General features: G+C 33.7%; 1 protein-coding gene across 1 annotated transcript in view; it reads left to right on the top strand.

Annotated features, from left to right (window-relative positions):
• The window catches only part of LOC118274328 (adipokinetic hormone/corazonin-related peptide receptor variant I), a 146,654-nt gene that overhangs the window by 64,881 nt on the left and 58,852 nt on the right, over positions 1 to 22,921 (top strand). Inside the window, exons 2-3 of the mRNA XM_050707728.1 lie at positions 9,029 to 9,150; positions 17,269 to 17,374. Of these exons, the coding sequence (XP_050563685.1) occupies positions 9,029 to 9,150; positions 17,269 to 17,374 (228 nt within the window). The remainder of the gene's footprint in view (positions 1 to 9,028; positions 9,151 to 17,268; positions 17,375 to 22,921) is intronic.

Here is a 22,921-nt window from a genome sequence, read left to right as displayed (position 1 = left end):
GCGGCCCCGCCAAGACACACCGCGCCACTGGCTTTTGTATTCCCAGAAAATCAGCGTTGTTATATAAATTTGTATGTGGGTAGGATCTCAATATTCACTCAGTCTGCAATGAACAGTCGATTATGTAATGTGTGTTATCTTTTGTAAATACTCTGACATTTTCCTGACATTGAAATTCAAACTATCTTCGAATCGCATTAATGAGGCTTGTTTATCAAGTAAGTTATAACAAACATTAATCTCTTAAATCTGCTTTAAGTTTGTTATACTTACAATAATATACTAACTTTGCAACAAAACATAACATAAGCATTTTATTCCAAAAGTTGAGATATATTATGCATTAAATTAATATGTTATCCAAGTATACTTATATAAGATGTACTAAAAGTATCAGCCACGGCTTTAATGGGAGGTGGAGTTGTGTTTGAAGATTACAATAGTAAAAACGCACGGAGCAACTCTTTATGTGAATCACAAATATGTAGTTGTTTCGATTCTGCGTATCATGTGCATGTAAAATTGTATGTTTGTTAACGCACCTATGAAACAGGAAAAAATTCTTGTTTAGGGAAAGGTTTTTTTAAAGAAAAAAAATATTAATGAAAGTCCATGGGCATAAAAGCTGAATGTACTCAAACCACTGAATACAATAGCTATTAATCACACACATAATGAGATGTCCAACGCTGTTTGTCTGTAAAATGATGTTGAATCAATGAGGCTTAATTAATTCCATTTGGAAATCTATAGCCTTTTGAGTGACAACGAAATCAATTACCACGTCCACGTCTGAACAAAGGTCTCATCTGATCTGATCAATGACCTTCAAATCAACTAGCCTTCTGTTTTGTTTTATGCAAATAAAAAACGGATCGTAGTAAGTTAACGACATTCATATATAACGCTGGTCGAACAAGTAATTACTAAAGTCAATGAATGGGATTAATTGACTCTGACATAGTTACGATCTGATATACGACAAATTATGTCAAAAGTAAGTTAGTAACATCAGAAAGGAAAACTGACTTATTTTTATATCATAGAAATATCAACAATGCCACTAATCTCTGCAATTACCTACATACTAATTTTGTGTTAGAAAATCCATTTAGCGAGAAAGTTTATAGGCTATAAAATATTACTACCACGTAATATCATTAGAACTTAAATCAGGATATTGTACCATGTTGTTCATCCGTGATCATGGCGCTTGCAACAGTGTCGAAATATCGGAAACTCACAAAAACTAATAAACATGGTCAATATCCCATTTTAAGTTCTAATGATTTTACTAGTGACTATATCAGTTTATAAACTTATATTACTAAGCTACTACGAGCAACAGAAGCCGAGCAGAACGGGTGAAACCGCGACATAGTAGCTGGTGTTAGCAAATTAATATTTTGAGTTTGAGTTTGAGTGTTTCCATAAAGTTCACACAATGCCAGGTTTGATGATATCATCAAACCTAAAGTACTGAGTACATATGTACTCAATTACGTTTACCTGTCTTTTGTTACAATACAATAAATAAAACACGTCATTTAACATTATATACCCACATATATACCTACATTAAATTTCCATTGATCAATACAATTATTCATCATTTATGCAGGATCACGTTTACCGAAACCGCTTTAGTATAATTAAATAGAATTCCTTTTATTTAATTCATTTGTATTTTTAATGATTGTGACATTTTCAATTTCATTGTAATTGCAATAAGTACCTATGTGGCACGTAATTATTTATTGTATTTTCCCTGTTTAGGTCATCTCCAAACAGTACCTACATTAGAATTATGGTTGTTGGGGAACCAGGGATCATTTATAAACGTACAACAACAAAAACAGTCTATAAGACGCCACTCCTGACCAAAGGCCGGTTCTCACACGGAGAAGGTTTGAACATTAATCACTATGCTTGCTCAATGCGGGTTGGCGATTTCAAACTTATAATTAGAAATATATAAATTTTCTAATATTAAACACGTATTTTATTTTCTTAGCTAAAACAAATAGTTAAATATGTTTAGTAGTAGATGATTAGTTCAAATATCACGTGACATCACTTCTAGGTACGTTTTATATGTGGAAACGTATTTGCACTCGTATTGTTGTCTTATATGGCAAACCAATATATCTTCATTACAATTATAATAAAATTTTCATCTGTCAGCATCCCTATTATGAGCTCAGGTTTCACGACGTTTTCCTTCACCGTTTGTCAAGGGTATCTCAATAATGTTAGAGAACTTATATTATTTGTTGGTAAATCCATAAGCATATAAATTGTCTCAAAGCATTAGCAACAAATTGCGAATTGTGTGGGCCGACGTAAGTAGAATAGATAGCAAAACCACGAGTAAAACTTAGTGCGTTGGCGAGCTAAGCAATTTATTAGCTCATTTATTGAATCGATGGTCCATTGCTTGCAATTACAATGGCTTGGTATGAAGGCGTGTTCATTTTAAATCAAAGACCTTCAAGAAACATGCGTAGGTATAACCTGTGTGCGTCAAGTTTGAGACCTACTAAATTAATTATTATGTTATCGGCTTGCTCACGTATTTGTTTGACGAGGAACTCGACTAGTTTCAAGCCATGCTAGAGGCTCATATTCATGAGCAGCATTCCACGACACACGACGCGGCGATTGTCGCGCTGCTACTCATACTCATACAGTAGCAGCGTGATCTTATATTAAATCTTATTATTTTCAACATAATTACTCCTTATTACTATAACCACAAGACACATTTTCGCATAAGGTGATAATGAAGTTTGGTTTCATTCGTAAAATCAACGTTATTACCATAATTGTAAAGTACATTTTCGTTCCTTAATAATGAAGTTAAGTTTACCTATTATGTTATTAAATATTCATATTACGTAGAAATTGCTATACATTGGCCAATTAAAATATTACCCATAAGCTTAGGGTAATTAACTCGAAGATATGAGCAGAGGTTCGTTTAATAGCGACGATGACAAGGTATGAATTTTAAAAAATATATTTAGTCTGTCAGTTAGGTATTAAGGACAAAATATTAGACACATTTTTTTTTATTTTGTCATTTAAAATAACAATAGATAAAATGAATCAAAGTTTAAGAATGGGAGCAAATACGTCATTTCTACGTATAAAACGTACCTAGAAGTGACGTCATGCGATATTTCAAATCGATATATCATCAAAATTATTGGTTTTCGTAAAAAAATTAAAGACACGTGTCTGATACTTTAAAATAATCTACAAGATGGACTTTAAAATAAAAATGAGTCATCTACCCTATTGATTTCATATCATAACGTTATAAGTTTATTTCATAGAAGATATGAGCAGTGGTTTGTTCAATTATGGATTTTGATTCAACCTGAGTGTTGAACCTTATCAAGCTCGAAGTATTATTGGATTGTGTAATTTTGAAATGGAGCACAATCTTTTATCTGAGGCCAAGATCGTTGAACGAACAGAATAAGTAAGCAATTTTGTTAATCGGCACATGTAGCCTATGTTTACACTTAAGAAGCATTTATTTATTTCATTAAGATGTTTGGTAAACGATTTAATGAAATAAATTGGTAGGCATGTTTTTTTCCATTGAATTTTCGACTTTATTTGGTAAAACAAAATTTCAACAAAATTTCTTCTCTATAGTACTTACTATTAGACTGCAATGGAAAGAAACGTATTTTCATTTTCAGTCCAGGGGGCCTACTCCTGTTCTCGAATCCGAAGTTTTGTTTAATCTTCGGTCGTATGTTTTATTGATTTATTTACTAATAGAATTACTTGAAATAACGTTTTATTTTTAATTTCATATCAAATCCTATTTATTTATCTTCATTTCATTCGTTAATTTTTGTTCACGAAAGTTCGCAATAAATAGAATAGTATGCAATCTGCGAATTAGAGTAAGCCCCCAGGAATGGACCTTGTTAATGATTTGTAAGCACTAAACTATCGCTATAGGTGATGACATAGATTATAGACAATTTTTATCTTCCATAGTTCAGCGTACAAATTTTATTAAGGGTCAAGTGAGGTCAGCAATCCGTTAACCCGTCTCAAGTGGCTGATAACAGTCCAGAAACTGTAGACGTCGACAAAAGGTTAGAAGAATTTTCGCTTCAGGAAAAACACCTATTATTTTTACTTACCTACCTATTGTTCTAATGTTAGTTGGCTTGTTAACTAAAATAGTTGCGAATGTAACATGAGGTATTGAGATAAATTCGACAGAAGGTTTTGAATTTCTCAATAAAAATCTTGTGAATATTAAATTGTAACTAATACGGATAATAATAAAATAGTGTTTACTAGAGTACCGGTAAACTATGGCAACTTTACCGGACCCTTGGCAACTTTACCATACTATAGGTATTCAGTATAAACTCATTTATCTAAAAATCTACCCACTAGAATTCTGTTTTGTAATAGTAGTATTTTTTAGACATTAAAAGGAAATATTTACTATATTTTGCGTAGACGCAAGACTGCTATTATGCCAGTAATGTCCGTCACAGTGTAGTGCGTGAAAATGTGCTAAAAGTTAGTAGTTCCTAAATTGTGCTCACAGAGCCTTAATTATATGTCACAGGTGAGTGAAATTTTGATCTTGAATGTATAATATAGTTGGGATTACTGTTGTAATGTCAGCAATTGCTTTTTCTTTAATTTATTGATAAATAATCGCTTCGGTAATGTTGACACAGGTTAGGTAAAGTTGCCACGGCCTGCTTTGTGGCAACTTTACCTACAGTTAGGGTTGGCAATAAATGATTTTTCTTGTTTGTGTGTATGTAACCATTTTCGAATACCTAAATTTCCCAGCATAATAGTGAATATCCTGGATGATAAGTTATAATGTATTTAATAATACCTTTTGTTTTAGAGCCAAAATGGCTCACATGAAACAAAACCGCAGATAACTCGGAGTTAGACAATATAAAAAGTATACGAAAGTAATGTTAAAATTAGCTATGGAGATAGTGAAGTCAAAAAATTAAAAAGTCAAAAGATTAAACATTATTTTGTAGCCTTTTTTTACAATTTTAAACTTAAATACTTAAAATTTTAGAACTTAATTTAGTTTAAAAGGGAACAATATTTATGTCAGATATTTATGCTTTTTTTTACTTTAGGTTTAAGGTTTATAATTTTTTTTTTAAATATACATGTCATAAAAATAATTCTCATTTTTTGACAACCCCGAGCGTAACAAATTATTTGTATGTAAATTACGATGAAACCCGTGGCAACTTTCCCTATTGTCTGTGTAGCCGTTATCTTTATAGATTTCCTCATATTGTTTGCATTATAATACGAAGAGGTCCTAGATGAAGCCCTCTGTACCTCAACAACTCTTTAATATGCAATACACGATGAATACGGAGCGTAGGTAAAGTTGCCAAAAATTTGGTATCTTTACCCATGTTGTTTTTTCTTTACTACGGCTAAAGTAAGCGTTTGTATATAATGACGTTTACGGTAAAGTGAGCCAGATAGACTACAATTCTAAATATATAGTTTTGGTTTCTATGCGTCTTATGGTTAAAAATATATTTCGATTTTTGTTCCAAAATATGGTAAAGTTGCCATGTTTTACGGTACCTGATAACTATGCTGTTAAAAGTACCTATACTACACGAAAACAAAACGACAACTAACTACATACAAAATGAAAACAAAAGCGAGCTCTTAGTTACCTGACTAACGACTGCCCTGAAAAAGGTATACAAGTTATGCCTTTTAACTCGCAACAAGTGACACTACATGATTAAGAGAAAAAATACCATGTAGCAGGAAAATTAACAAAACAAAAAACACGGGGTAATGTAACTATTATACAGTACTGAAATGTTTGCTTAAAACACCTTCCATTTGGGTGAAAAAATGGCTTGCAAGCGCCATCATCACGGATGAACCGACACTGAACTGTTGTAAGTTCTAATGATATTACAGAATAATCTTGTTTACAAACAAATATAAGTTACATCTAATAGTTATTTTCCAGCTTAAGTGTGTATTCTATCACGAAAAGGCAATTTAAATAGAAAAATGTTTAACCGACCTTAACTCACAACCTTCCTCCTTTCCCGTACGTGCATGGGTCCACAAACAGTGAGCTTATGTTGTCAGGAAGTGAAGATAAATTAAATGTCAAGCCACAATACCAGTTTATCTTGATCTCGCTTTGTATGATCCTTCCACACAGACGATGGTCAGTTTAAACTGGATTTTTATACATGGGTGTTTTGTAAACGGTTAGAAAAAGCAAAAAAATAAATTATAATTTATAAACAATACGTTATTGTGGTCGTAAATCAGTCACAATAAAGCCAGTCAGCAAATATTTCTTTTTTGTTTTAGCGTTTAGATTCTAAACTGTGGTTTTACTTTTGTAAAACTTCAGTTTCAGGCATAGCAGACATATCTTTTTAATTTTAATATCTGTCTTGTAAATTATTTTAAATCATTAGTCTCGTAATTATAAAAGTTTAGGAATAAGCAAATACACCATTTCTACGTATAAAACGTACGAATGACGTCACATGATATTTCAAACCAATATATGGTTGTAAGAAAACAAAAAAACATTTGTGTCAAATATTTTAAAATAATTTACAAGGCGGATATTATAATTAGTCATCAATCCTATTGCACAAATAACGTCATTGCATGAAATTATCTAAAGGAAGAGTGATTTTACTTATTATAATCGTCTAGAGAAAATCACACAGAGCACAAAACAAATCTACTTGAGGAAAACCACGCAAACAATCCCGCCGTTAAACAAAGTTCTGTTCAAAGGAAGAAACAAAAATTCTTCTTGAGATCAAACAATAATTAAATTAAAAAAACTGTAAAAAAGTTACGTTCTACAGTCTTAATAACAAATTCAGACAACCTTGGTTTCCTAACGACAAAAACAGGTGAAGTTATTTTTGTCTAAAAATGCTTTTAGTCATAAATGTATTTTTATACATGGATTTTGTGTTAAAATGTGAAAAACAATGGCAAATTGTATTAGTACTGGCTTTTAAAGCATTGTTTTGTAGTGAAACTTTAGTGAATACGAACTATTTATAGTTATTCTCTAAAGTACATTAATTGAAAAGCTATTAGTTCTATAGAAACAAGTCAATCACCTATCAATTATGACTAAATATGGCACAATAGTAATTCTATATCTGGTAAAAGAAAATCTGGAAATATCGTGTTCAACAATCTCATAAAAAGTCTCTCTCTAAGAGTCTCCTTGTTAAAATGATATTAAAAATTCGAATATTCACAGTCATCTCTGGAACTACTGATCTGTATTGAATAGTTAGTATTGGATAGTTCATTTATTCAGTAGTCAAACAGAGCGGGTGAAACCGCGCGGAAGTAGCTAGGTCGTCTGTGAAATCACTTTAACCATTAGGATTTTTTTTCTTCAGAACCTAGGCCCTTATTATGTCGTACAATAAGAATGAGAATACAATACAATAAGATGTTTAATATAAAAGTTACAGTTTTACTAATACATTTAGCTTTATTCTCTAGACACGTAACTCCTACCTTAGCTTTGTTAACACGTACTAAAACTGTTGCCTAGAGAAAGCTTTAGCTGGGTAAAACTATTTTTCATATTTATTATACCTTACATATTTGTGTTAATACTCGTATATATTTTTATTTATTACTGTAACATTTTCTTTTTTATTCCAAATTATGAAAAAGCGAAACATTTTTACCATTGAAAAGATAACTTATTCCAGAATAACAGGTTACTTTTTAAATTGATGGGTTTTATGCTACATATAAATAAATATAATAAATAAATATTAATCCGTCAGCTCGTTTACCGGCGAGCAGATGGATAACTTGATGGTAAGTAATCGCCGCCGCCAATGGACACCTGAATCGCCAGAGTTATTTATTGGAAAATCGGGGATTGAGGAGATTGGGTTATTGGGCCTCCCGTAACCTCACTCACACAACGAAAGACAACGCAAGCGTTATTTCACGTTGGTTTTCTCTGAGGCCGTTTTGAGACGGCTTTCTATTTCTACAAATAGAATAAACTACTAGTGTCGTAACGCACTTTCATCAGATGTTCCATCTACTCTTTACCTTTCCATTCCATAAAAAAGATATCACAAAGTCTCGAGAGAAATCTTGTAATTCTGTTAAGTACTTTAATGCGACACTATTTTTATTTCCTACCTTTCATTAGAACGACGAGTGACTTTTAAAAACTAACAAAGTAAAAGAAAATATACACTGTTTCTATTAAAACAAGACGCAGAAATAAAAGTACCTAATTCAATTCTGGTATAACACCTGAGACTCATGAAGTGGGAAAGAGCTTGTTGTAGAGAGTGAAAGAGACAGAATACCTATACACGTTTTATTTATTACCGTTTTATTTATTTTGAACAATGAATGGAGGTTTAACTACCTTTTTAATATAATCTTTATTATTTACACGTGGTTTAGGATTTTCTCAAAGGTGTTATTATAATAGATATTAAGATATTGACTGATTGAGTACAACATTTGATGGTGATAATGATAGTGGTTTAATACGTTGGCTTCTCATGCATGAAGGCGTCTGATACAAATGTGACTTTTCTGAGTTGTATGTACTTTCTACGGTTATTTAGATACCACTGACAAACGGTAAAAGAAAGGAGCGTGAGGAAACCTGGGTTTATAATTTCAAGTTGTAAGTTTGAATTTTTGAAATCGCCGACCCGCATTTGGCAAGCGTGGTGGTTAATGCTCAAACCATTTCCGTGCGAGATGAGGCCTTTGGTCAACAGGAGCCACTTATACTACTTATAGGCTGTTGCTGTGATGTGAATGCATAGAGAGATTGATCAATTAACGTAAATAAAATGACAGAAGTATGCCAGAATAACATCTATTGGCATTGGTTTCTGCCTACCCCAATGGGAGACAGGCTTGACAATTAATATTTAGGTATGCACAAAGTTTGAGATAATTAATTAGTTTTTATATCTTGTTACAGATTGGCTGGCGAACAACAAATGCGTGGCTAGCTGGGAATCTAGCCTGCAAATTCTTCCTAGTCCTAAGAGCATTTGGCCTATACCTATCATCTAATGTCTTGGTCTGCATATCACTTGATAGGTAAGTAATTTTATTAGTAATCGGCTTCCTATAAATTTTTGAATAAAAAAGAATGTATTATCTGTAATGATACTACGAAAAAAAAAATATTGTATTATCTGTAATGTAGCATTTTTCTAGGAAGTAAAATTAATTTGATTTGAAAAAGGAGAAGGTTCTCAATTTGACCGGTATGTTTTTGTCCTATTTTTTAATATTGATTTATTGTTTTTTATTTTTTATCACGATGGCGGCAAGAAAACTCACGGCCCACCTGATGGTAAGTGGTACAATAATTGGTAACAATAATTATCGCACAAGAGATGTCTATTTTCATTGGTTCTTAATTAAAACATTGAGTCTATCCTAGAGTACCAACCCCTAGAAGCACGGTGTATGACATTAGCTCGCCCTTACTGCTTTGGATTATTAAGAAAAAATACCCATCTCATTAATCAATTATTAACTTGGAATTATTTTATGCTAAAATCACCAAATATTTGCAAACTTTATGCAAAGGACGACAAGAATTTCTGATTATACTTTATCCTCAAAGCAATTGATAGTTTCATAGTCTTGTGAATAAATTATTTTATATTTGAATTCCAAAGACTTCTGTCTTTTCTATCTATAAAGAACATAAAATCGACGTAAAAAGAATTATAAAGATTCCTTTTTCCGACCTTATATGTACTTAGTTTGCAGAAAGTGTCGCTTGTAAATTACACCTTTGGGAATATCACATTCGAACTTCCTCAGTATAATACAAGCTATAAACCTCTGTGGAGTCATTTCTACTCGGATTTTGTAGAATAAGATAAAATGGGTGTGTAGAAAATGAAGTTTTAACTACAAATTTCAACACCAGCTCCCGTGGTAGTCCAGGTACACTACATGAGAGGATTTGTCATGATCTCCACATTTGTCAGTGTTGGAGATCGCAGTTGGAAAGAGTCGGGTTCATAAGAGTAACATTGAAACAAACGCTTTGTAGTAAGAAGCATATGAATATACCTACATACGATAGATACACTAAAATAACATTTTTTTAAATCTCTATCCATTCTGTCTGTTTGTTCTGGCTAATCTTGGAAATGGTTCAACCGATTCTGACGGGACTTTTATTGGCAAGTAGCTAATGTAATAAGGAGTAACTTAAATTTTATAAAAAAATATTTTAGAAAAAAATCAACAACCCAAATTCTGTCGACATTATTTTATGCGGACGTAGTCGTGGGCACCTAGTACTACATATTTTCATCTTTTCATAACCGAAAATGTGATAAAAATCTCCTTTTTCTACTTCACAGCATCCAATTACCTGAACTTTTTCGAAACAGAATCGTGTTCTGGCGATGTTAAACAAAAAATAATAATAAACGAAAGCCAATAAAAATGAATAGCTCGACCATTTTACGTGAATCATTATTTCAGATTAAATTGAATTGTTACGTTGTTGGTACATTCGTGATTTCCCGTCATACTACCAGCTTAGTGTTATCCAAACACTAGGTACCTACAACGTTATTCACGTAAGAACATGTTTGTGTTTTTTTACCGATTTACAAAAGTTTGGAGGATCTCAGTTTGACCTGTATGTAGGTATGTTTCTGCGCGATTATCTCACGTTTGATTAAACCGATTTTGATGCGGTTTTCAGCATAGTATTTTTCAGATTTAAGAGAAGGTTTTATTAACTGACTTGAAATGGAGGCGGTAAAGAAAACAGAAGGCGGTTCCCTTTTTTAAAAAAACCATTTATTAAGCACTCAAGACAGCGCGGAATCAATTCCAAGAAAACGATTTCACAGTTTTGCTCGTTTTTGTGTAGTAGTAGTAGGTAGTGTACTGACTTTTTAATGCTTAAGTTATAAAATTAGTTGCTATTCAGTAAGACTATTGCCAAACGCTTAACTAGTACAAGATTTTTATTCGTTTTAGGAAGTAAACCCTCAAAATATGACTGCACGATTGGCGCAGTGGCTGGACGACTGGCTTCCGTGAAACGTGCAACGGGTTCGATTCCCGCACGGAGCATAACTCTTTGTGTGATCCACAAACTTTTGTTTGGGATCTGGGTGTCAGGTATGTGAACTAGTATGTATGTAAATGCACCCACAACTCAGGAGAATACCCTAGTGTTACAGTAATGTTAAAAAAATAATGGGACAATTATACAGATTCTTCCATTGTAAGCAATTGTCTTTACTTCTAAGAAACGCTTATTTCCCTTCGAATAAAACAAAATATTTTTATTTGTACAACATACCGTACCATTTATAATGTACTTATTTCCAGATACATTTTCCATTCAAACCGCCTCGAATGAATTTCCAAACATTGCGTCAAATTCCTAGAAACTCGCTCTTGGGGTACTTTAACAAACAACATGTTTTGGAAGATACCGTATCAAAATTGTATTGTTTAAATTATCATATAACATTTCAATAAATATTTACTCAGGTAGAAGATTGTTTCTATTAGGTTTAAAGCAAATAAACAATCGGAAAAGGTGTAAGAAGCCACTTTTTTTTTTGTTTTTGTTAGTTGGAGGAGGGACAATCATCTGTCTGTCGTCGAGAGGAAGTGTCAGACTCTTAACTAAATAAAACCCACCGGAGCTCCTGCTCTATGAGCTGGAGCCCCGGTAATTCACTAGGTAGTCCGTAGCTTCAGGTTGGGTTGAAAGACACGTTAAGTTAAGATTTTAGAAAAAATTACAAAACATAGTACCTTCGCTATACGCATGTGCAACTTTTTTATTAGAAAACAGTATTGGCCAGCTTTTTGGGGGTTAGGAGTTTAAGGGTTGTTGGGGAATCGGGGATTGGGAAGGGGGATAATTGGGTTTCCCGTAACGTCACTCACACAACGCAGGCGTTGTTTTTCGACGGTTTTCCGTGAAGTCGTGGTAGCTTAAGCTCGGTTACAAGTTAAATAATTATTAAATGTCAAACCCACTATACAATAGTTAACATATTATTGGATCTAAGGGTAACTATCCACGTCGTGTCGTTTGGCGAATGCATGCATCCTTCAAAAACACGCATACAACACATTAAATATTAAATACGGCCCGAAAGAAAATATTGCCACGCTATCTATTCTCTTATAATAAGCACATCTCATTATTGGGGGAGGCCTATGTTCAGCAGTAGATATAATGATAATGATGATGATGAACCATATTTCTACCTAGATCTCCGTAGAAGTAAAAGACACGTAGACATATATTATGTTCAATAGCACTTTTAATATATGGTCGTCCAACATGACAGTTGATAGAGGTAGGGATTTGACCATTTGACTTATTACACTGCCGATATACCGAAAGCAAATACATACCCCAACTTTAGATTAAATTTCCTTTATTTTTTGCCACCGATATCAGAGCTATGGGTCTCGTCCGAATGCTGGATATTTCCCACAAAAAGCTCATTTTCATGTAATCTCGTTGGTCGATCATCGAAGCCTTGGACACCATTTATGAGAAAGCGTATTACATTCTCTGTACAGCTGTCAGGGCGAAAGTTTTTTAATAATACGAAAATTGGTTTGAGTTTGCCTTTTGTACTAACCATGACTAGCTTTTTATGCATTATACCTAGAAAATTCTTTACTTGGATATTTCCCTGGCACGAAATTTTAATATTAGGGTATGTTTTTTCTGAAGAATCTTTTCTCGTTTCAATACACATGATTAGAAGTATAATTTTACTACACTGCATAGAACTATGAATTAGTTTTAATAACAAGCAATTATTAAAATTTGATTTTCCCAAAAAAAATATGGATGTCAAAACTATTGTTAAATCATTTAACTAGAACATAGTAAACTTGTTTGGTACTGTGCATTGTAGTATAAAAAGAGCGATCTCTACTAATTTCGAGTCACAGGGGGACTCTTCCTCATGAGCAGCGTACGCGGACGCGGTGATGTCGCACTACTTACTAGCGTCGCCGTGTGGTTCCATAGTTAATAGTTAGTAGGTAAAGTTAATTGAGCGTCAGCTTTGGAGCTTATAGAAAGTTAATTAATATATTACCAGATTACTCACATACCTGTTTGACGAGGATCTCTACTAGTTTCAAGCCATACTAGAGGCTCATATTCATAAGCACTGAGTACTCAGTAGCAGCACGACAATCGCCGCATCGTGTGTTGCGGAATTCTGCTCATGAATATGAGCATCTAGCACGGCCTGAAACTAGTCGAGTTCCTCGTTAATCAGTTACGCGAGTAAGCAGATAACATAAAAATTAAGTTATAGAACGTCTTTACAAATGAGCTCTTTATTAGTACTTCCTTCAAAGTTTTTCTTTCTTGTGTAACATAGGATTTCAAGGTCAAACTACAGAACTCTAAGAATACAGAATCTGTACAGAATGGATCATAAATTATTATAAGTAATGTTTTGGCTTGAAAAGGTTTTACCTACTAGCTCTGCTTTTGAGTGGCATAAAGTTTATTTTTTAAGTCTAGAAACATTACTGACTTCAAAAAAAGATTACTGGATTAGAATATGTGATATGTATTAGAAAAAAAAATGTTTTTTTTTCTACACTTCTACAGTAACAACAAAGTCTATAAATCTATATACTTATGCTTTTACTAACTTAAATCATCCTGGTATAGTAATTTCACCTCACACACTCTGGGTTAGCATGATTCCATAATTCGAGTATGCCACGGGGTGCAACAATTTCATTTTAACCTTTTGTTGAAGTTGTGCTTTTCCTAAATAGACTTTTTATATAAAATAAATACGACGTAAATTACAATCTACAGGTACAGTGACTGAGAAAGACGATCAACCTATAATTCAATAAAGTATCAACCAGAATTTGCTACCGTTCGGATAGACGATAGTATTCTATCTATAATTTACTTATTTAATAAATCTTACTAGGAATTTCTCTTCGTTTGTTACACAGCAAACAGAGTTAAGCGCAAACTATTTATCGCGTCTATCGTTCTAGTATCTGAGGAGGTAACTACATCTTAGCCGTGGCACAAATGTAATTGACAAGTAATACGTGATTTTATGGTCTGTTCTTCGAAAATAACATTACAATATAACATCGCGTTTATTCCCCGAAGGGATAACTCTGCTTATACTAATCATAAGTCAATGTAACACCCACATGTTGACACATATCGTGTGCAATTCCAGATTCCGTGAAATACTCGTATTAAATTTTGACATCCAAATCCCCAATAACGTTTGTGCGACACTTGGATCAAATTTCAGCAATTGCCATTATCTAATACGCAATTCGGAGCTGCCTAGCGGGTTACCAGGACTTCGGTTCGAAAAGAAGGAGTAGGAAACGGGGTGGTTTTTAGTCAGTAAGAGTCATACTCTCTCTCGCCTCGCCCAAGGCGGGAGAAATAATTGGATAATTTTCCCCTTAAAAAAAAATCTATACACAATTGACACACCAGTTGATCTAATTGAGTCTAGATGAATTCCAGAATAGTTGTTTTTATGTCAAAATATTCCGGACAAAACAATACTAGAAGATATTCTACTCCACAAAATAGGATCAAACGTCAAAGTTATCAAATTCCGTTTTCAAAGCATACCGTCCAGAAATTGGGAATTCATATTATCTCAGCTTGCAAATAAAATATGGTGCTCTACCTCGATGCTACATGGTCGGTTTTCGAATAACTATTGGTAACATGCGCTTTTCTGTGTATGGTATATTGATAAAGCGAGTTTTTATTTCATAAAATTGTTGTACTGTCATAAAATTGATGAAGCTTTTTGAGGACCGTCTGTTCGTAATATTGAATCAACCTATAACATGCATAATGATGAATATTACATACAATACACCAAAGTAATATTTTTTACAATATTTATAAGTCCGTAATCCACGCGAACGAAGCCGTGGGCATCAGTTAGTCTTAAAAAGGTATATCAAAAATCACAGAAAATGACTAACTACGAAGTTTTCACTTCCAATAGAGTGAAAAGCAATTTGACAGCGGTCAAAGCTAGTATATATGAGTGAAGTTATATGCGATCAAATTGCTAGCAAAAACCCTGTAAACCGCTTTGGACGAGGTTCAGGGAAAAACCAACAGATTTTTTAAATCACTCGTGCAACCGTAGGCTTGATAAAATATTTTGCCGTCGCCCGCTACTAAAAAGAAATCAGTAAAAAGTTCCTACATTCACTAGCGATGCTCAGCCGCAGTTTTTTACTGGCTTTTATTTTTTTTTCTGTCAGACGAACAGTTTTGGTGGTATTTTTAAGGTACCACTTATTTTCACTGGAAAAAAACTTCATAAAAGTCTTGGTGTATTTTTAAATGCTGTGGTGGCCCGAAGGTTTAACCAGCCAACGACAAATATCAATGTGACGTTTTCCGAGCTATATGTACTTTTTCAGATTATTTTGACACCACTGACAAACGTCGTGAGGAAACCTAACCTAATCCCCAACCCGCATTGAGCAAGCCTGGTGATTAAACCTCAAATCTTCGTGCGAAAAATTGCACTTATATGCTGTTAGTGTAATCTTGATGAGTATTTTTTACAAGTTTGTAACCAACAGGTTTCTAATGTATTCAATCCTTTAAAGACACTTTCTAATAGGAAATTGTCTGTGATGATGTTTTTTTAATGTGGTTTTGGTTCATTCTTCCCTTATCTCTATTGTGGCCATCCCAGCATAATCTCAGTAAGTTTATATTTTCTTCCCTATTCCTCGTAAAATTTTATTTTATTTCAAAATGAAAATTTCAAATTTTATTAGCGTAAATTGAACAAGATGGTTACGAAGTTAAGTAATTTATTACGTTAGTAGTTTCTTGAGAATCTGTCAAAGAATTTAAACTGTTTAAATTGTTTGATGTCGTAATTGAATGGAATGGGAAAATACAAGTAGACTAGTAGGTACTTTGATCCATAATTATATTAGCAAATAGAGTTGAAAATGTCTATAAAGTTTTATTTATATATCCAGGTATAGGAACGGGTGTATACCGTATATGAAGTCCTTAACGTTTTTATATTAAGTCGTTTGTTATATTAAATCTTATTTTATTCATATCTAAGGTTCAAAATCGAAATAAAATAAACGTTTACATTTCTAATACCTAAAGAAGAAATATATGTTTTGAAGTATAAAGTTCGTTGACTTCCTCATTATTTTTATTATATTAGGAACGACCCGAACATCTAAAACGTATGGCTAATGGATATTTTTATTTACATCATTACTCCACTAAACATTTTACCTGTAAGATCAAACCTGAAAGTACTAATTAGATAACACCACTTACTCGTTTTTAAATATCGTTTTAAGTGTGGGAGAGTGTCACGAATGGGCCGGCTCGACCGGAGTGATACCACGGCCTCACAGAAAACCAACGTGAAACAATGCTTGCGTTGTGTGAGTGAGGTTACCGGTGGCCCAATATTTTTCTTTTCTTATTAATTCCCCTCTTCCCAATCTTCCCAATAACGATTCCCCAACAACCCATTAACACCTGACCCCCAAAACCGGTTTTAGTGTTTTGGGTGTCCATTGGTGGCGGGGATTGCTTACCTTCAGGTAATCAGCCGGCCTTATTCTTTCCGGTAGCCGTAATACTGTACATACATCATCAAAATAATGACTACATACAAGTAGTTACAAACACGTGCACATTGCCAACACGTTCTTGATAAAAATCACGTAGAAATTCTAGTGTTGTCTTACCCGTGTTTCTATGTTTTCACGTGTCTTAATTCTGAGTACATGCCACCAACATCCTCTGTGACTTAAAAAACGTGTTACTATACTAAAAACTCTTCTATCGTCAATAGTTACTTCTCTGCTCAGAGACTCATAGTAGGTTTGCTTGAACTGAGTGTATAATTAGGCCTATATTATCTTATATATTCTTCCACTAGCTACTTCTGCGTGGTTTCTTCAGCTGTTAGCAGCGAGGCGCCCGCGCTCGCTTTATCGGAAGACTAGTAGTTTTTTGAAGAATTGTACGCGCGTGGTGCGTAATTACGTGTTTCAAGATTGTTCAATAATTACCAGCCATTCTATATAGTCAAATAATTTATATAGATTAGCTTTAAAAAAATATAAAAATTTATTGTAAGAATCAAGTTTTTCGTTTTTTTGTTCCAGGTTCTTCGCCATCCTCTATCCTTTAAGGCTACCCATTGCAAGAAAGAGAAGCAAGATAATGCTGTCTCTTGCATGGATCATCGCTCTACTATGCAGTCTTCCACAGGTGAGACATTGATTTTAATGACAGTTGTAGACGTATATCATGTTACCTAAAAATCACGATTTACTCACGTATATTAATGGAGAAAAGCTCTACTAGCTTAGCAGCGGAGGTGCGGCGACGTATTAACTTTCTCTAGAACCAATGTGGTTAGGTCAAGGAATTATAGGTATATTAAATTAATTTCAGAAATCGAATTAACTAGCTTACGTTACCTGGTACTGGCTTCATTATAAATTGTTATTATTTGCTGAAATTATAAAGTTTTTGGAGAAGTTATAATTGTTGAAATATGAGTAAGATTGTTTTTGAAGTGAATATTTTAGATCGTAGCATTAAATCCACCATATACAAATTCTACATGTATGATACCATTATGGACAATTGCTTTGTGCATCAGATTTTTAAAGGATAATATAAATGCTCTACCAACCCAAAAACAAAAAAAAATCCATAATTATTATTTATCTTCAAACGAAATATTTTACTTAAAAAATCTCTAGCATCAATTTCGTAATTTTTCGAAGGTTCGAGAGCTCGGTTTTCAATTTGACGATCCAATAGAATCGGTTTGGGAAACGGAATATCGGCTAGCCACCGTCGTCGAGACGTTCATTAGGTACATTTCCAGATGAATGACACCCCACTGGAATTACGTACTTACTGCTAAATACCATTTATATTGTTTACGTCAAATTCTGGGAGCGTTGGAGTGTAAACTGATCGTATTGTCGGTCTAATGATTTTAGGCAAAGGGATCAGGATTATTCTTACATCGAGGGCTTTGCCCCCAGTCGAAATTTGTTATAGATTTTATAGTAATTTCTAGCAATCTTATAAAGATAAAAATACATTTATTTCTTAAAAACGTATGTTATATAAGGTGGTAAAATATTATTTACAGTTTCATTATGTTTTGCCATATCAACAAATCCTTATAGAATTTCCGAAAGATTATAATGTATGTGTTTATTGGGATAAAATCTTTCTTAATGCGAAACATAAAGAAAGATTAAGCTACAAGCATTGGCTTTGGACATCACTAAGCAAGGATTATAAGGGGCAGTTTGATTAAGATTTTAATCAATGTTTTTAATCTATCGTTTTAGCACTGCGTGTAAAAAACAACGCGTCTGTTTTGTTGCAACTGTTTAATTTTGTCCATCGACTTCTGAGCCTAGTGTCACGTGTGTAGTTCTTGATTTGGTGTGTTTAATTAAAGAAAATTGTGTTTGTGTTTGCATTCGATACACAAAAGAAAAATCCAATTACAGGCCGGTTTGAAAAGGTTTAGACCAAAGTATTTACAAAAGGAAAACAGGTTTTTTCGTTTGTAATGCCTGAAAATGGCTAATAATTAGATTTGTTTTCTACTCTCATTTTTTTTAAATTTAGAAATACAATGTTCGATAGAACAACTACAGCAACATTTTAATAAACTAAAAATAAAAACTAAACTAAACCTCAGTATCCTTAAAATAAGTATTTTTGACTATAAAACTGTAAGCAATTGTATGACAAGGGCACGGACTTGAGTCCGTGGAAAACAAACCAATATATAAAAAAAACTAACCTAAATCAAAATAGAAATAAGTTACAACTAAATAACAACGCGCATACAACGAGTACGCGTTGAACCTTCTCAGAATCGAGACATATAAATTCACTTTTGACATTTGTATTCGAAACTAGTGTAATAACCTATTATTTTGGCCATAAAACCGTTTCTAAAGACGTTGTAAATGGTATCAATTTGAATCCTCGTGTAAGCAATTTGTGTCTTGATCAGTGGTTGTCAAAGTATTGTATTATTTCGAAGAATGAATTATCTGTTTCTGATCTGAGATGACTTTCGGCATGCTCGATTGTATTGTATGTAGTTATTTTCGTTATTTCATGGAGCCTAAACTGACCAATTTGACTAAGTTTTTTTTTCATTGAAACCTTCAAGTGTCGCCTAACTTTTTGGGGAGAAAGACTTGGGAACCTTCACCTGTAAGGGTTCTCTAGTAGACCTAGCCCCGGAGGCTCCACGATCTAACGCCTGTTACGGCACATCCCTAGGAAGACATGTATCTCTGCTAAGCTTTGCTGTGCACGGCGGCACGTGATCACTGTGGTCATAAAAAATAGCATAGTAATTGTATAGTTTGACAATCACTGTTTTAAATTAATCTCAGTAGTTAGATACAATGAAAGGCGTATTTGTAATCTCCGGTTGTGAGTTTCTAGTATTCGGTCATTTTCATGGTTCAGTTTATTTCTTTAGCAATACTTCGCTTAGATACAAAATTATTAGGCAAAGACTGAAGAAGAAGCCTTTGTTTTACCTATATTTATTGTATTCTTACGGCCAATTTTTCGATCGCCAGTAACTTTATTGAAGGAATAACTTTTGTCAATTTTTCAATAAAGAAATTGTCAGATGTCAATTTAAATCTAATGAATAAAAATTATCTGGTGATGAAAAATCGGCTCTTAATCGACTTAAAACATTTGATTTCGAGGAAGTGACAAAATAATTAATGTCTTTTCTTGCTGATGACTTTCAATCATAAATTAAACATTTTAACAGAGAATACTACAAAAATACCTTTCCTGATATTTTAGACGTGTCATAAGTTCTTAAGCTGCTTATACAAATATACAGTCCGAAGCTTCCTGGGTAAAGATAAATCAGTTTAACATATATATTGTATGTAGAAAAAGGGTATTGTTATAACAGACTAATGTATCCAAACGCTAAAAATAAATCTCCATAATAATATATTTCTAAGAAATTGTATAAGCTGACGAAAATAACTTAGGATAAATACTCCAATTAAATAAGACTGCTCAACTTAATAAGATTACGTATTTTCTGACTTATTACCTTGCCTTTGATACCGATTCCGTACTTTTTTACCTAAATGTAATTTAAGATACCTTCTTTATTCCAATGATAGGGATAATTCTATTAAATTAATTTAATGTAAATGTCAGGTCGTTTGTTATAATTTTTAAATGTAAACCGTTAATTTTAATAAACCTGTACCCTTAGTACGTGCGTATTTTTCGTTGAACGAGATCGAAAAGGGACCGCGTTCGGCTATCTGATTGACCAGCTATGAACCAATCAATCAGTAGCGCGTTTGGCGCTGTGATTGGTTGGCTCATTGGAGTGGCCAAATCCGTCTCGTTTCGATCTCGTTTAAGGTAAAACAAACTCCGACAAAGCCCTCTGATACTGGAATAGATCGGATGAATGTTTAAATGAACCCCCATTTTACTATTATCCTGTTTTGTACCACTTAATACGACAATAAATATGCTGTGCTAAAATAACAATTCCATGATTACCCTACTAACACTCGGAAGAAGGATTTGCGATATGATTAGTTGCTTGAGTTTACAGTCAAAACTTCGAGACAACCGCACATGGGTCTGATTTACCGCTCAAGTCAAAACAGCTGCTCTTAATAATCTGCTTCTCTTGACAAGGCATATGGCATAGATGCCTGTTGAAGAATCGAACCGGTGACACGTTGTACAGCAGCTGATCACCTAACCACTGTAGTATTTTCTGGACGAAAATGGGAGAATTTTAGTAAAATCGACCTCGATTTATAAAAAATAACCACTTTATTTATGAAAAAAAGCAATGTCGTAGATGAAATAAAACTACTTTTGTTGTTTCCCGAGGCTGTAGGCGTTAGTGAACTTTCTAAGATTTATTTACAGGAATTTGTCTCTTAGAGGCTACATCGGGCTTTATTGGCACTTTTATTAATGGGTACCGTACACAATTCTAGACTCAGACCTATTAGCTTCTGAACATTTCTAAAAGCTAATAACATTTTCTAAAACCAATGAACTAAAATGCAATCAAATCTCGCAAGGTAGACTCTCTTGAGACCAATGAAATAACGACTTAAATAACCCTTAGACAGAGTCCAAAATAAATAAAAGACTGACACTTGACCCAATATTGTATGAAAAATATACCGTAATTAAATTCCATTTTCCATCAATCATTTAGCCCGTCTGGACCAATATTTATGTAATTGATTGAATGCCAATTAAGTAATAGCCTTATACTCTTTGAAATTAGGTTGTAAATGGTTTGTCTGTAGTTGACAACTCTTTTAATAAACGAACCTCATTTTATGAATTACCCTGAATTTGTCAAGCCAAGAGCAATTTAGTGGTTTTTTTAATTACTCCCTGATAATATATTATGTTGGTCGTTATTCCCCAAAGGTTTAAAGGGGAGAGTCATGATTCAGCACGAATGGACTGGCTCGACTGGAGTGATCACAGGCCACGGCCTCACAGAAAACCGACGTGAAACAACACTTGTTTCGTTGTGTGAGTGAGGTTACCGAAGGCCCAATTACTCTCCTTCCCAATCTTCCCAATCCCCGATTCCCCAACAACCCTCAAATTCCTAATCCCCAAAAGGTCGGCAACGCACTTGTAACGCCTCTGGAGTTCCGGGTGTCCATGGGCGGCAGCGATTGCTTACCATCAGGCTTATACCATAAAAAAACAAGTTATGCTGTTTATTGTGAAGATTGTCGGGATTAGTCTCTGAGAATAATAATTAGATCTCATTGTATTGATAGATTGTGATTGGAACGCTATCCACGAAAATAATATTCAAATATTTTATTTCGAAGATCCTTTTTCAAACTCGATTTTCATAATAAAAGAATAATACGAAAGAAATCTACCTACAAATGCTCAAATATCAAGACGAATCGAGTGTGTTGGAGCCTTTACAATCAGAATAATTTGAATTAGTTAAGCATAACGGTATATTTATATTTCAATTAATTTCTTTTGCTTGTTGACATTTATGTGAGAGGCAGAAGAAGTTAGCTGATACTGCTACATACGCTATGTAGCGGTACATGTCATATGTGCTATGAAGATTTTTCGCCTCAAAGTAGCTACACGAGGAAGATGCGTAGGTCAAGTGTGCTATGTATCGTTAGTAGAAAAACCATCCATAGCATGCATCCATTGCACGCATCTTTCCATATAAAAACCATAGCTTAGCTGAGCCTGTTTCCACTAGTGCTATTCTATGTGTACCAATGAATATGATTGGTGGGTGCCAAACGCTTCTACAGCAACATAGCATAGCACATCTCTGGTGAAACAGCAGCCTTATCCTTTACGAAAAAACGTGTAACATCCTGACTGTCAAAGTGTTAGCACAAAACGAAAATAGCTGAAATAAACTAGGTTATCTATCTAACATCCTCAATTTACCTTCTTGATCGAAAGCAGGTACTTATTGAAGTCTAGATGTCGGTACTATTTTTGGGTCTGCTTAGCAACCGTACTGAGTTGAAATACTTGGGATTTATTTTCTCTTGAATATAGGTATCGAAGTGGTACTAATGGTTAATGGTTAAACGATGATTTAAGACTAGGTAGGTAGATTTAAGGCTTTAAATGGAAGATAGAACAAGTAAAAAATAATGGTTACTTTCCCAGAAAGGATCTAGAAAAATCAATTTGTATTGGTCCTGGAGCTGTGAATTGCCTAGTGAGTTTCTGGGG

Source organism: Spodoptera frugiperda, chromosome 3 (genome assembly GCF_023101765.2).
Source record: "Spodoptera frugiperda isolate SF20-4 chromosome 3, AGI-APGP_CSIRO_Sfru_2.0, whole genome shotgun sequence".
Lineage (NCBI taxonomy): Eukaryota > Metazoa > Arthropoda > Insecta > Lepidoptera > Noctuidae > Spodoptera > Spodoptera frugiperda.
The sequence above is the reverse complement of the archived record's forward strand: the minus strand, read 5'-3'. Positions and strand labels throughout refer to the sequence as shown.